General features: G+C 41.4%; 1 protein-coding gene across 1 annotated transcript in view; it reads right to left on the minus strand.

Annotated features, from left to right (window-relative positions):
* Positions 1-543: 543 nt before the first annotated feature.
* The window catches only part of CUNH10orf67 (chromosome unknown C10orf67 homolog), a 196,609-nt gene continuing 180,257 nt past the window's right edge, over positions 544-16,895 (minus strand). Inside the window, exon 16 of the mRNA XM_089693700.1 lies at positions 544-1,458. Coding sequence (XP_089549826.1) covers positions 1,370-1,458 — 89 coding nt within the window. The 3' untranslated portion in view covers positions 544-1,369. The remainder of the gene's footprint in view (positions 1,459-16,895) is intronic.

Below are 16,895 nucleotides of genomic sequence, written 5' to 3' on the forward strand. Positions count from 1 at the left end.
GCTGGGCATTGTGTTTACTTTAGGTTGAGGTCAGCACATGTGAGAGACTCAACAAACACCGAACAGCCTCTCTCTATTGATCATACGTGAGAAATAGTTCCATCCAAATTGTTTTCCTTTTAGCCCTTCTCTCAAAATCTAGATTTTAAAATATTTGCCTCATCATAACCAGAAGTTGTGACATCACATACTGGATATCTTGGGTATTGTAGTTGTTTCTCTGCTGGATCAATGAAAGTGTTAATCCCAAACAAAGTGAAATATAGTCCAAACTTGTGACCAATGAAAGAAAGGAAATCTTCCAAGCTTGTGAGCAATATTGTGAAGAAAATCTTGTTAACTGGATATTCCAAACCCCAAAATGTACCACCACCTTGAATATGTAGAACTCTTACCAGAGTAAGTGGACACTTTGTATCAATAAAGTCATCTGTTGGGGAACATGTGCCACCTCCAGATCTCCACGTAAGGTCACAAAAATACCACATCCAATAAAGTAGGTTATTCAGCCATAACATAAAAAGAAAACAGGGAATAGCAACATAGTGTAAACTATATACAAAATGTATTTAAAAAATACTAGCCACTCACATAGTTAAAAACAACAAGTGCTTATTGTAATTGAAATACTGGTTTGGGGAATTGTATCGGTCACTTCTGGGTTCTGGCATGTGTGGTGACATCACGAGCGATAGCTCCTTCTGACATCCAACGTCATCAGGGGCGCGGAGCACCAATATTGGTGTTCAGCACTATTTGCACTTTTCACTGATGCTGTCAAATTTTTAATTAATATGGATATTTTATTTAATGTGGTTTATTGATTTTCACTTTTACACAAATTTATACATTTGTTTATATGTTCAAGGAATTGTTGTTGGAATATATAAGGATTTGTATAGTGCCAACAGTTTGCACAGCGCTTTACAGAATAAAGGGAAGCCGTACAGTTATACAATTCAATAAAAGAGCAATCAAAAGGTCCTGCTCATTAGTGCTTACAATCTAAGAGAAGAGGAAGGGTCAAGTGATACAAAGAATAATAAAAAGGGGGGGGGGGATTGGGGTTGTGAGCTGATGGAGAAAGTAACTGCACAGAACATAACTGGCAATTAACAGTTATAAGTAATTACACCATACATTGTTGATCCAGGGAATATCTGAACTAGATGGAGTTGCGTCTTATTTTACACTATGTAACAACAAATGCCAACACGATTCAAAAAGAAACCTGTTATTCCTAGACAAATTATAGACCATAATTGCTTCAGTACTCAAACAAAACATTCACATTTTTAAAAAACATTTTAAGCACAGAATAATAAAACACTTTCACTAACAGAACTTTACAGAACTTTACTTTTCTGAACTAATTCTCAATAAATGTTTCAGAAGGTGGGGGCGGCAGAGGCGGAACTCCTTCGATGTCCTCATCAGTGTCTGACACCACCTGCAATTCTAAAATAACAGACAACAGTTACAAGTTGCTGCCACTGAATAATCCAACTGTCAATCTTGCTGCGCTGGGCTCCAGCGTTTTATCTGATTAGTAAAATCCCTTGTTGTGCCGGCTTTAAGTGGACATGCTCTCTCTGCATGCCTTAGTACCGGCTAAAAGGATTAACAATTTCTACACTGGGCAGAAATAAAAACGGAATAAATGATTGTCTCCTAACTGAACATAATCTGTAATAACACTACTATGATTGTCACTGGGGTCTTGTTAGCACTGAAGTATTTGCATGTGAAACAGTCAAGAGTTCTCAATGACTGCATGTGAAGGCACACTTTTATACACACAGCCAAATTGGTGATGGCTTTCATTGTTTCAAATGCAACAGAAAATTATAAATAAAGGTGAATTGTGATTGGTTGCTCATGTGGAACCTGTTACAATCTCAAAGATAAGTTCCATGTGATGCAGAACAGAAAATTTTTAACTGCAAAAGTGCCCATAAACATTAGATAACAATTTACAGTAATACTTCGGTTTATGAGTATAATTTGTTCTGCAGGACTTTTCGTATAGTGAAAAATCTGTAAACCAAAATGCCGTTTCCCATAGGAATGCATTGAAAACCAATTCATCCGTTCCAAAGGTCAGAAAAAAGTAAATGCTACTAAAATACCGCATGAGTTATATTTTATCAAGTCATGCTGTATTTTAGTAGTGACAACTATATGTTAATGTTTCAGCTGTCAGCGGGGTTCCCCACTAACAGCTGAATGTAAAAGAATTACTGGCAATTAAAAAAATTGCGTGGTCGGTATGGATTTTGAGGGGAACTCTTATGCCACAATTTAAAAAAAAAATGGTGAGAGGTCCCCCCCAAAATTCATACCAGACCCTTATCTGAGCATGCAGCCCGTCAGGTCAGGAAAGGGGAGGTGGGACGAGCGAGCGCCCCCCCCCCTCCTGAACCATATCAGGCCACATGCCCTCAACATGGGGGGGTGCTTTGGGTCAGGGGGGTTCCCCCCCCAACGCAACTTGTCCCCATGTTGATGGGGACAAGGGCCTCTTCCCCACAACCCTGGCCAGTGGTTGTGGGGGTCTGCAGATGGGGGGCTTATCAGAATCTGGAAGCCCCCTTGACAAGGGGGCCCTCAGATCCCACCCCCCCATGTGAATGAGTATGGGGTACATGGTACCCCTACTCATTCACAAAAAACAAAAAGTGTAGTGCGAAAAAAGACAGGACACGGTCTTTGACAAGTCCTTTATTAAAAGAAAAAACAAAAAAAATGTCCCCCGCAGTAGATCCAACGTCAATCACGATGCCTGCCGTCACCGCCGCTGCCAGCCCTCTGCCTCTAAGTTCTTAAATATGTAAGGGGCGGTGACAGTGGGCATCATGATTGATGTTGGATCAACTGTGGGGGACATTCTTTTAGTTAATCATGATGCCCGCCGTCACCGCCACTGCTGCCGCCGACCCGATAGAAGAATTTAAAAAAAAGGCTCCGCTTCCAACAATGGCTTCCAGCCGTCTGCCTGCTCTGGTGGTTTAAGAGTTCTTAAATATGTAAGGGGCGGGGACATCACGCATGTGATCTCACCCCATGTGACATCAATGGGGGCGGGGTCACTTGGGTGATGTCCCCGTGTGGCCCTTCCCTTACATATTTAAGAACTGTCAAGCCAGCTGAGAGGCAGAGGGCTGGCAGCTATCGTCGGGAGCAGAGCCTTTTTTTTTCAGGTCGGCAGTGGCAGCGGTGGGCATCATGATTGACATTTTTATTTATTATGGTGCTGGTTTTTAAATGTAATTACCACTTTTTTTTTTCTTCGACATAGCTCAGAAATTCAGCTGTCACTTTCCCCCCAGCTAAAAGAAAGAAAGTTTTCTTTGAGTTAAGAGAAACAATGTTTCCTTTTAGTTTCGTAAAAGAAATAAAGTTTCTGTTAACTTCATACATACACTTTGTATTGCGAAAAACAATTTGTAAAACATTTGTAAACCGAGGCATTATTTTCAATAGATTTTCATTCGTAAACCGAAAATTACGTTAACCGAGGCATTTGTAAACCGCGGCATTACTGTACTGATATTGCTATATTTGGCTGGATTAGGAAATTAGCTAGTGGATATAGGAGCTCCAGGCAGCCAAGATAAACTGATAGAAGCTAACAGAGTCTACGGCCAGCCTAAAGCCAGCTATACATGGAGTGAAAGTCAGTTGGTTCCTGATAAATTGGCTGAAATTTGAGCTGAGGGTAGCCTTGTCAGTACCCTTCTACCCTACATCCTTCAATCTGAAAATCAAAAACAGAAAATTGTTGGCTGAACAGCACCTGCATCCCAGGCTGAACAGGAAAAATCTATCCATCCCCTCTGGGTGCAGGTGCTGTTAGGCAGACAATATTAAGCCTGGGTCCTTCAGATTTTCAGATTGAAGAATGTTAGATAGAAGGGTGCTGACAGGGCTACGCTCAGTTCAAATTTCAGCCAGTTCATCAGGAACCACCATGTATGGCCAGCTTAAAGCCATCCATAGATGGAGCAATTTTTGTATCCTGCAATCAGTGGTTGCAGGAAAGGAAATGACTCAATCCCCCATCAACACAGTCAATGTTGATGGAGGAATCTCTCCTGCGGTGCTATGGTGTTCTCCCGGCAGGAGGGCTGGGGGAGCTATCCCCACTGAGAGAACACAGTGATTGCTGCTAGCAGCTATAATAGCCACTGGCAATAATCACATGTAAAAAACGACAGGCTGGTTGTACCCAAGTTGAACGATCGATTAACTTGGATACATTCAGCCTGCCCATGCATGGCTCGAATCTTGGATGGTCCCTACTGAACCCATCTGAGATTTGAAACATCTATGGCCGACTTAGTACTCTAGTGTTTACATTGTTCCTACATTGCAGAGCTCAAACAGCTCAATATCCTTTTCACACTAATGCGTTTGCAGAAAAGTTAATTTTTGGCAAGCATTACTGCATGTGCTTAGATGTGATTTAGATACATATTTGTGGGCATCAAAATACGTTAAACTGTATTATACAAACATTATTGTGCATTTACCATTAATTTATTTCAGGTACTTATATAGCGCCATCAATTTACGCAGCGCTTTACATATATATTGTACATTCACATCAGTCCCTAACCCTCAAGGGGCGTACAATCTAAGGTCCCTAACTTACATTCATACATACACATACTAGGGCCAATTTAGACAGGAGCCAATTCACCTACCAGCATGTCTTTGGAGTGTGGGAGGAAACCCACGTAGGCACAGGGAGAACATGCAAACTCCAGGCAGGTGGTGCCATGGTTGGGTGTAGAACCGACGACCCCTAGTAGAAGCGAAACCACTTAGCCACTGTGCTGCCCATTCGTTGCATTAAATGCTTACAGGAGATCTAAATCAAATCAGTAGAATGTAACGTATACTTGCACACAGGAGTTCTTCAATTGGAAATAAACTACACAATACTCACCTCCCCTTCAGTGATATGACATCTGCAAACTTCCTCGTCTGCATTTTTGTCTAGTCTTCTTCCAGGTTTGGTGTGAACAGCCATCTTGATTGGCTAACCCAGGATGGTGTAACTCTCAGGCATATTCACAGGCGTTAATTCATCCTGGCACTGAGGCATGCTGGGATTGCGCACTGAGCTGCATAATGCACCTAGGCAGACCACCAGAATTCAAAGCCTTTGCTTTGGCAAAATCATTCAATTTTACATAAATAACTCTGCTCTTCCCTAAGGAAATGTTCATTTTGGTATTTATGTTGCAAACATGCAGTATGCTGGAATTTCCATTTAAAGTAGAACTATAGGCAAAACTGTTTTTTTTTCCATTTTGGATAGAGTAAGGGAGGGTTATAACCCCTGTCTTTTCTGTGCCCCATTGGGTTGGCTTACCTTTACTTACTGACCCATAGCAAAAACAAGAAGTGAGATTAAATTCCTGTGGGCTGCCTAAGTGCATTATGAAGCTCAGTGCGCAATCCCAGCATGCCTCAGTGCCAGGACAAATTAACGCCTGTGAATATGCCTGAGAGTCACATCATCCTGGGTTAGCCAAACAAGATGGATGTTCACGCCAAACCTGGAAGAAGACCAGACCACTTTCCGTCCTGCCCATGTACATAAATGGCCGGACGGGAGCAGTGCAGGAGCGGGTGGCCGTTTCTAAACGTCCTCTCGCTTAACTGCCTGTGCATGCTCACACAGCGGAACACCAATCGCTGTACGGGACCTCTGTGTGAGGTCCCAATCATGTGATCACTGATTGGCCAATCAGTGATCACATGAATAGTAGTAAGCAAGATGTCACTTCTGATATCATTGCTTACTACTAGTGAAATCAGTGAATGATCACTGAGGTCACATGGTACAAGGCTATTCACAACAGCCTTGTACCATGTGACAAGCTGTGACAAATCACTGCTCACACAGTATTTCTCAATGGCTGCAAGAATGCAGCCAGAGAGAAGGAGAAATTATTGCTTTTACAGCCTTTATGGGTGTAAAAGCTATCAGTGTAAAAGAAAAAAAAATCTTCAACACCCCCCACAAGTAGTACAGTGTCACTATGGTGACACTGTACTGCTAGGGTGACAGTATGTTAAAAAAACCCCTAAAAACATAAATAATAATATAAAATAATTAAATAAAAATGTTAAAAAATTATTTAAAAAATTATAATTTTTTGTTATAAACTAATTTGGGTTATTTTTTTTCACTAAAAAGATAGATGAATACATTTTGGATTTATGAAGAAAGATTATTTATTTGCAACATTTCATAAGAAAAACGCTTTTTTTTTTTTAAATGTTTGGACTTTTTAATTTATATAGCAAAAAAAATTAAAATCCCAGTGGTGAATAAATACCACCAAAATAAAGTTTTATCTGTCTCAAAAAATGCTAAAAAATTCATATGGGCACAGTGTTGCATGACCGTGCAACTGCCATTCAAAGTGTGATAGCGCTGAAAGCTGAAAATTGGCCTGGACTGGAAGGGGGTGAAAGTGTCCGGGCTTGAAGTGGTTAATATTTAGCCTTATGCTTTGCCAGTTTATACTGTTGTGGTGATGCTGTAATCTCACAGTCATCACACACACTCAATTTACCAGATAAAACAGAAACCTCCTGATATGTTTATTTATTGTGTACCAAGTCCAACACCTAGAACCAAACTGTTATTATCATTATTATTATACAGGATTTATATAGCGCCAACAGTTTGCTCAGCGCTTTACAATATAAAGGGAGACAGTACAGTTCAATGCAAGAGGGTTAGGAGGGCCCTGCTCCTTGGAGCTTACAATCTAAGAGACTGTTAGCAATGTACAGTGCTCAGCATAAATGAGTACAGCCCAACAGATTCGTCAGAAAAACTTAACTTTCCTTTCAGAATCAACATTTATTTTCTTTGGGACACTCTACTACAAAATACTCCCACAAATGCGGGCCATTAATTGCAAACAAGATTTGTTCATTTGCACACATAAAAAGTATTTTTCCTAACAAATTCATTCAAGATCATGTTGCAAAAAAAAAGGAGCAAAGCTAAATTTTAGACAATAAAATCCTAATTAACAAGAATTCAACTACAGGTGAGTCTAGTTATTCATTAACCAGAAGCCTACAGGGCACTTATACCCCCTTCCTGCCCAGGCCAATTTCCAGCTTTCAGCGCTGTCACACTTTGAATGACAATTGCGCAGACATGCAACACTGTACCTATATGACATTTTTATCATTTTTTTGTGACAGATAGAGCTTTATTTTGGTGGTATTTAATCCCCTCTGGGTTTTTTCTTTTTTCTTAAACAAACCCAAAACCACTGAAAATTAAAAAAAAAAATGTTTTTTCTTAGTTTTTGTTATAAACTTTTGTAAATAAGTGATTTTTCTCCTTCACTGATGTGCGCTAATGAGGCTGCAGTGACGGGCACTGATAGGCTGCACTGATGGACACTGATAGGTGGCACTGATGGGCACTGATGAGGAGGCACTGGTAGGTGGCACTGATGGGTATTGACAGGCATCACTGATGGGCACTGAAAGGCAGCACTGATACATGGCACTGATATATGGCACTGACAGGCAGCACTAATAGGGGGCACTGACTAGCAACGTTAGGCGGCACTGACTGGCACTGTAAGGTGGCAATGATTGGCACTGTTAGGCGGCAATGACTGGCACTGTAAGGTGGCAATGACTGGCACTGCTAGGCGACACTGACTGGCACTGATAGGCGGCACTGATGCGCACTGATAGGCAGCACTGACTGGCACTGATAGGCGGCACTGACTGGAACTGATAGGTGGCACTGACTGGCACTGATGGGTGACACTGAAAGGCAGCTCAGATGGGCACTGATATGTGGCATTGATGTGCACTGGTAGGCACTGATATGTGGCATTGATGTGGCACTGGCACGAGGCACTGGTGAGCACTGACTGCTGGCACTGATGGACACTGACAGGTGGCACTTCTGGGGCCACACTGATCATCAGGGCACACTGATCATCAGTGCCCTGATGATCAGTGTACATGTCCCCTCCACGGAAAGCCGATTACCGGCTCTTCTCTCCTCTTGAGCTGTCAGCGTGACAGTTTGAGAGGAGAGAAATGCCGATAACCGGCATTTCCCTGTTTACATGTGATCAGCTGTGATTGGACACAGCTGATCACATGACCGAGCCGACATCTTCAGCTCTTTCCGTGATCAGGAAACAGCGCACCGCCGATCCCTGCGCTGCACGCTCCCTGAGCCGCGCATGTGCAGTGAGAATGGGAGGACGTCATATGACGTCCTGCCAGAACGAGAGAGCCACCTTGAGCCCGTCATATTACAATATGGCGGGCAGGAGGTCATTAAACAGGTGTCCAGCAGACAGTTGATTATAAAAAGGTGTTACTTAACCACCTGTTCTCCTGAGGATTCCCCCCCCCTTCCTGACCAAGCTATTTTTTGCGTTACGGTGCTGTGTTATTTTAACTGATATATGCGCGGTCATGCAATGCTGCACCCAAATTAAATTTACGTTCTTTTTTTCCCACAAACTGAGCTTTCTTTTGGTGGTATTTGATTGCCTGTGCATTTTTTATTTTTTGCTCTATAAAAAAAAAAAGACTGACAATTTGAGAAAAAAACTGTATTTTTTACTTTTTGCTATTAATCACTTCCAGTCCGGACACTTTCACCCCCTTACTGTCCAGGTCAATTTTCAGCTTTCAGCGCTATCACACTTTGAGTGACAATTGCGCGATCATACAACACTGTGCCCATATGAATTTTTTAGCTTTTTTTGAGACAGATAAAGCTTTATTTTGGTGGTATTTATTCACCACTGGGATTTTCATTTTTTTTTGCTATGTAAATGAAAATGTCCAAAAATTTTGAAAAAAAGTGTTTTTCTTATACAATTTTGCAAATAAACAATATTTCATCATAAATATTGTCCAAAATGTATCCCGTTATCTTTTTAGTAAAAAAAAAAAAATAACCCAAATTAGTTTATAACCAAAAATTATCATTTTTAAACATTTTTTTTACATTTTTATTTTTTTTTATATTATTATTTATGTTTTTTTTACATACTGTCACCCTAGCAGTACAGTGTCACCATGGTGACATTGCACTACTTGTGGGGGGTGATGAAGATTTTTTTTTTTTTTTACACTGATTGGATTTACACTCATAAAGACTGTAGAAGCAATCATTTCTCCTTCTCTCTGGCTGCATTCTTGCAGCCATTGAGAACTACTGTGTGAGCTGTGATTGGTCACAGCTTGTCACATGGTACAAGGCTGTTGTGAATAGCCTTGTACCATGTGACCTCTGTGATCATTCACAGATTTCACACGTAGTAAACAATGATGTCAGAAGTGACTTGCTTACTGCTCTGCATGTGATCACTGATTGGCCAATCAGTGATCACATGATCGGGACCTCGCAGAGAGGTCCCGTACGACGATCGGTGTTCCACTGTGTCCGGAGGACACAGCGGGCAACCGATCACGGTGCTGCGCGCTCCCAGGGAGCGCGCACAAGCAGGTGGGCGGGGAGGCCGTTTATAAACGGCCACTCGACCCTGCACTGCCACCGTCCGGCCGTTTATATACAACGGTTGGATGGGAGGTGGTTAAACATGTCCAATAAAAAAATTTAAAAAATCAAATGTCATCATAAGTTTAGGCCAAAATGAATTCTGCTATGTCTAAATCCCAAAACAAGTAAATTAATTGGTTATGTGAAAGTTATAGCGCTTACAAATAGTGTTATATATACTGGAATTTTTTTTTTTTACTATTAATGGCGGCGATCAGCGACTTATAGCGGGACTGCAGCAGGCATTCTGAAACGGGGGGAATTGACTTGGTGTCAAGACATCCCCAGTGACACCAATACAGTGATCAGTGCTAAAAAAAGCACTGACACTGTACTATTGGCACTGGGCAGAAAGGGGTTAACATGAGGGGCGATCAAAGGGTTAACTGTGTGCTGGAAATATTTTACTGGGGGGCAGTGTATTGGTACTTCACTGTGCACAGCCATCCAGAGCAGTGTGCCCAAGCCGACTGGGAGGAGGACTGTTGGTAAACAAAGCAGCCCTGCTCCCCATCGGAGATCCTCAGAAATTACCGGGCGCTGGCTGGTAATCACCGGCTGAGACCCGGTGATTGACAGCTGCAGCCCAAATGGTGGCGTGGGTAGGGCGCGTGTGTGGCTCGCGTGCACCCCCCTGCCTGTAAACACACAATTACGTATATATATATATGTGATTTTGCACACCCCTGCCTCCCTGTAGCAGTATATCTGCTATAGGGTTGCCAGGATGTGGTTAACAAAGAAAACCCCTTCCCATTTCATGCTGTCAGGAATGGCACCACATGGAAGAGAAATGTCACAATGCCTGAGAAAGAAAATAATTTCTTTACATAAGAAAGGTGAAGGCTACAAGAAGATTAGCAAAGCTTTACTTATCAGTCAGAATACTGTAGCAAAAGTGATACAAAAATTTAACAAAGATGAAACTGCAACCATCTCACAGAGACGTCCAGGTCGTCCACAGAAGTTAACCCCTTGACAGGAGTGTCTTCTGATGAGAAGGTTTGAAGAAAATCGCCATGCAAGTTCGCTGCAGTTAGTTGAAGAAGTAGAAAGCCATATTACGGGATCTGCGTATCCACATTGTTCTAATTGTGTGTAATCCTGCTGTTGCAGTAATGTCATTGTGGATTCTGTAAGTACTGTTCTATTTTCTCTATTATCTGGACAATAAAAGTTGTTTGGATTAAAAAAAAAAAAGAAGTAGAAAGCCAAACTGGGGATATTTTTTCCCATGACACAATACGGAGTACACTGCAGAGGAATGGCATGCATGGGTGTTCTTCATGAAGGAAGCCTCTCCTAAAGCCCATGCAAAAAAAGCCCATCTAGAAGTTGCCAGGGTCCATGCTGAAAAAGAAGAAGACTACTGGGACTCTCTACTCTGGAGTGATGGGACCAAGATAAATGTTTTTGGAACTGATGGCTTCAAAACTGTATGGTGTTGCACAGGTGAGGAGTGCAAAGAAAAATGCATGGTGCCTACAGTGAAACATGGTGGTGGCAGTGTCCTTCTGTGGGGCTGCATGAGTGCTGCTAGTGTTGGGGAGCTGCATTTCATTGATGGTATCATGAATTCATTTTGCATCAACTAATTTTAGTAAAAATGAAGATTTTGTAATCTAAGTTATATTATTAACCTTACTTTCATGTAATGAGCTAAACAAATGTTCTATACAACTCAGTTTTGTCAAAATTTTGGATATTGTTCTGGTGTTCATTGAGATATTGATTAAAATCTTACTTTTCAAAATGGGTGTACTCATTTATTCTGAGCACTATATGTTGACACTTTACCTTACTTTTTTCATTAGTAATTGATCTCTCTCTCATGGATATTATGTTCACTTTAAAAAGTCCCTGTCTGTTTTTTAAAGAAATGAAAACATAAGCTCCTGGTAAGAGAAGAGCTCTTATAATAACCTCTCTGGCATCTGTGTAACCTACCTTCCCTCCATCCCGATGCTGCAGTATCCATCATTGCCTTCAGCGTTCAACATTTCCAGAAGCTTTGGATACCTGTGTCGTGCTGCAAGCCTCTGTTCTTCCCTCTGGCCCTACATTTCTACAGGACTCCGCAGTGACTTAGGGGTTGAATGAAGACACCACAGTGCGAGGAGAAGGGCATAGGCATCTGACACTCCTGGAAATGTTTAATGCCAAATACATTGATGGAGGATGCAGTGCTAGGGTGAAAGGTAGGCAGGAGATACAGCTACCAGAGAGGTGAGTATAATACAGGGGTGGGCAAACTTTTTGACTTGAGGGCCGCAATGGGTTCATATATTGGACCCGGGGGCCGGACCAAGAGTAGATGAATGAATATTCCCCCATAATAAGCATAGTAATTAATCCCCCATATAGTAATTCATCCCCCATAGTAATTCATCCCCCATAGTAATTCATCCCCCATATAGTAATTCATCCCCCCTATAGTAATTCATTCCCCATATTAATTAATCCCCCATATAGTAATTCATCCCCCATAGTAATTCATCCCCCATATAGTAATTCATCCCCCCTATAGTAATTCATTCAACATATTAATTCATCCCCCATATTAATTCATCCCTCATATAGTATTTCATCCCCCATAGTACTATTCCCCCCCAAGTAGTAAGCCAAGTCCCCCCTGTGTCAATTTACTTACCTTTGCTCCGCGCGTTCCTCTCGCCGTGTTCCCGCGCCGTTCCGGTCTTCAGGGCGGACTGTGAGAGGAGCCTAGCTCCCCTCACGTTCGTCACGCTGCCCCGCCTACACACATCCTGACAGCCAATGTTTGCATGCCCTGGCTGTTTTTTTTTTTTATCACGCTCCGCGGGCCGGATTACAAGGTCCGCCGGGCCGTAGTTTGCCCATTGCTGGTATAATACCTCTTCTACTACATGGAGATGCCCTTTTGATCTCTTTCGATTGCACTGGAATTTAGGGCAAACATTTGGAAATACTCTACCACATAACTGAATATCTGAGCAAGTACAGGTTCTTTTGGCCATCTGAAAAATGACTTCTACCAGATTGCCCTTCTTTAGCTTTTTATCTATATGGGTCATTGGGGTATTTAGACCAGAAGAAGGCTTGAGAATTGGTCACTACTTCACACAGATCTTAAAGCACTGGAGCAACTGGTTCAAATGGTCACTAGCAGGCGTAAAAACCTTTGATGAATTCTCTCTGAGCTTGCTTTGTTGACTTAGCACTGAGGGACAATAAGCTAGCGTCTAGACATGACTCTTGCTGTGACCAACAGGGACTGTCCATTGGATAAAGAAGAAAATGTATATATACCGAATCGAGATATACATTTTTATGCCTAGTAAAACCATAAGGAACAAAAAACAGTATTATTACAACATGTGAGTACTATACATGTTTTTTTTTTGTGCACATTTAGTCCATTTTTCAAGAGAAACATTCGAGAAATACAGAGAGCAGTACTAAACCAAATAGGTATAACAACCTGGCAGTGCTTAGGCAGTAGATCCTCACAGTCCCTGGGGACCTCTCCTAAAGCCAAAGATACTTGGGACACAGCTCTATAGAAGTCTATGGAGCGCTACTGTGCCGGTTCAGACAGGGCATTGAAGATGTGTCATGAAGGGTTTAAACAAACACTGGGGGCCACAACCATTAGATCAAGGTAAGTATGCATCTGGTAAAGAGAAGAGTGGTCTAGGTTAGGTTAGCGGGAGGGGGGGAGATAAGTGCATTTTGCTTTAAAGTGAAGTTAAACTGGCCATAGACTGATTGAAATTTGTCTGGTCCTGCAGGGACTGAACACATTTCGATCTATGTGTAGCCACCCCAATCGACTTTTGTTGAATGGCCAAGCTTGATAACTTTTGTCGATCAGTGACTGCAACTACTGATCAGTGTATTCTGACAATGGAGAGCACCACTTTACAATATAACGGGAGACAATACAGCAACAATGCAGATCAGTACAAGAGAGTTAGGAGGGCCCTGCTCCTTGGAGCTTACAATCTAAGAGTGCTTATTGTATATATTTAAAGTGGTTGTAAGCCCTTACATATACCCACTGAAGTGACTGGCCTCAAATGCGACACAGCAATGAAACAAATCCTTCTACATACTGTAAGTTGTACTTGTTTATCTGCAGCCATCCCTTCTGTAGATTGTTCTAAAAACACACAGGTCAAAGGATTTGTTTCTCAACTCTAGCAGCAAGGGGCAGGGATCTGATACCTCACAGTGCAGAGTTAATAAGGGGAGCTCTGAGACCTGACTGGAGGGAAAGGATAACCCCAACTTTACACAGTACATGGAGAACATGCAGCTATAAGGATATGAATCACAGGCTGTGTGCTGGAGCTCTTCTCCCCTGTCACCTTTATATCTCTTGGTTTTGATAAAACCTGTCAGAAGTGAATCATGCAGATAACAGAGGCACAAGGTAGCAAAGAGAAATCACACTCAGTGCTTTGGATAGCGGCAAGCATACAGAATAGAAAGATGTGCTTTGTTCATATTTCATGTCTGAGGTTTACAACCACTTTAAACCTATTCACTAAAATCTCATATAACTAATACAAGTTATCTGCAAGGGATCATTTTTTTAGTTGCCAGGAGCTCGGCTTTAAAAAAAACGCAGTTGTCTATGATACAGAGGTGTTGATTTAATAAAGGCAAATATACTGTGCAAGTGCAGTTGCTACGGATCTTAGAAATCAGCAGAGCTTCTGCTCATTTACTATCACCCAATCATGTGCAAGCAAAAGCAGTTTTTTTTATTTTCCTTGCATGAATTGGGTGTTCTTTGCAAAGTGAAGATTTATCTCATTTACAAAACTCTGGGGAAACTGCACTTGCAAAGTGCACGGTATATTTGTCTTTAGTAAATCAAACCTACTGCTCATTAGCAAGCTAAATATCACTCAGTTAGGATTCACTCTATTTTAATATGAATGATATAAACTGGTGGGGGAGATTTACTGACACTGATGTGCACAAAATCTCGTGCAGCTCTGCTTAACCACTTGTCCTCCAGAGGATTTTCCTGACCAGGCCATTTTTTGCAATACGACTTTGCATTACTTTAACAAATGCGCGGTCATGCAATGCTGTAAATTAATGAAATTTATGTCATTTTGTTTCCCACAAATAGAGCTTTTGGTGGTATTTGATCACCTCTGTGTTTTTTATTTTTTTGCGCTATAAACAAAAAAAACCCTGACAATTTTGGAAAAAAAACCCCAATATTTTTTACTTTTTGCTATAAAACATATCCAATAAAAAAAAATAAAAACTAATTTCAGCATAAATTTAGGCCAAAATGTATTCTGCTACATGTCTTTGCTAAAAAGTCCCAATAAGTGTAAATTACTTGGTTTACGTGAAAGTTATAGCGTCTACAAATGGCGGTATATATTGGAATTTTTATTTACATTTTTGTATACAAGTTATGGTGGCGATCAGCGACTTATAGCAGGACTGCGATGGGCATTCTGACACTGAATGGGAACTGACTAACTGCCACTGACATCCCCAGTGACACTAATACAGTGATCTGTGTTAATAAAAAGTACTGACACTGTACTAATGGCACTGGGCAGGGTTAACATCTGGGGCAATCAAAGGGTTAACTGTGTGCTGTGTGTGTTTTACATTGTGTGCTGTTTTACTAGGGAGACATCCTGCTTTGTATCACTCTGCTGTGCAGAGATACAAAGCAGCATGTCCATGCTGACAGGAGAGAGATCTGTGTTGTTTACACACAGATCTCTCCCCTCCCATCCCTACTGATGATCACCGAGTCCCGGCTGGGAATCGCCAGCCGGGACCCGGTGATTGACATCCCCAGCAGTCAATAGCATTGCGGGTAGGGAGCGTGTGCACCCCCTATCCGGAAATGCAAATCACGTATATATACGTGATTTTGCGCAGCCCTGCTCTGTGGCAGTACTTCTGCTATAGGGCGGAGGGCAAGTGGATAAAAACCAATCAGCTTCCAGGTTTTATTGCCAAAGCTTAATTGAACAAACTGAAGTTAGAAGCTGATCGACTACCATGCACAGCTGCACCAGATTCTAAGCACTCCAGTTTTAGTAAATCAACCTCTGTGTGTTGGAACCTCCAGCTGCACCCAGTTATGAAAGGAACTAGTAAAATTACTTTTTTTTATATACAAGTGATATTTTATTGAAAAATACAACAAATATAAAGGTTGCATTTACAACTTTGAAGAAATTATTAAAATCAATCTAGCCATGCTCGGGAAGGCTAATGACATTTCACAGGTAATGCGATTTGAGATGAATCACTCCCACATTTTCTGTGCTAACAATGTGAATTTTTGTAAACTACTATAAATTGCAATTGAAAAGCACTAATCTTCCCGTCCCCAGTCATTTTTTATACGGATGAAATGAATGCAGATACTCCCCTTTGGGAGGGGCGACATGACACTTAGCTGGCCTCTTCTAAACAGGTCAGGGACCGTAGGAGGGAGCTCTTTGCTAAAGCGTGTAACCAAATCAAGCCAATGGTTAGCTCTTTTCAATACCACTGGAATGGCCTTGCACAATGCTCATTCACATAGCAGCACACTAGCAATGAAAGGATGGTCAAGCTTCTATCTAACTCCCCTTTGAAAGAACAGGCTTCCCTTAGTCATTTACACTGTAACCTTCAAACAAACTTCAACAAACCCTAAGAAAAGTGAACTTAAACTTTCTAAAATGCACCAATCACATGAAAATGCAAAAGAATATTACTTATAGAATCTTGAGAAATTGTGCTCATTATATCGCTGCAAGTGTCTTTGTTTGAATCTCAAGACACAAAGACCCAACAAGCCTGCCCTGGAGATGACCTATTGCTTTCAAGTCGCTTAAGCACATCAGAAATTCCATTGTTGGGGTTGATTAATTGAAACTGATAAGTTACCATGAATAAAGATTGTTTTTTTCTGTTTAATGTGCTGGGGCTGATTTGGTAAATGCTTATTCATGTAGCTATGCAGTGCAGCATATGGACCAAGTGCATTCAGCATTGCAAACATATACAATTTATTATGCTTGTATGGCCACGGCCAAAAGGCCTTTTCTGCCTTTTAATGGTAAAGTGTGAATAAAAAAAAAACCCATTTAAAGAGTCACTAGTATTATTACATGGACAACAATGTAGGCTTGACTGTGTCTGCGTCCCCTATGAATAAGGGACAGGGAAAGGGGTGGACAAAACCCCTAAAGTACATGTCAACAAAGAGGCCCTTGTGGATTTTAATACAGCAGACAAAGAAATTTTAAGTCAAGGGGTTCGCTGGTTCATTGAGTGAATATATTTAGGCAAG

Source organism: Staurois parvus, unplaced genomic scaffold (assembly GCF_062004578.1).
Source record: "Staurois parvus isolate SC_StPar_1 unplaced genomic scaffold, SC_StPar_1.0 ptg000636l, whole genome shotgun sequence".
Classification (NCBI taxonomy): Eukaryota; Metazoa; Chordata; class Amphibia; order Anura; family Ranidae; genus Staurois; species Staurois parvus.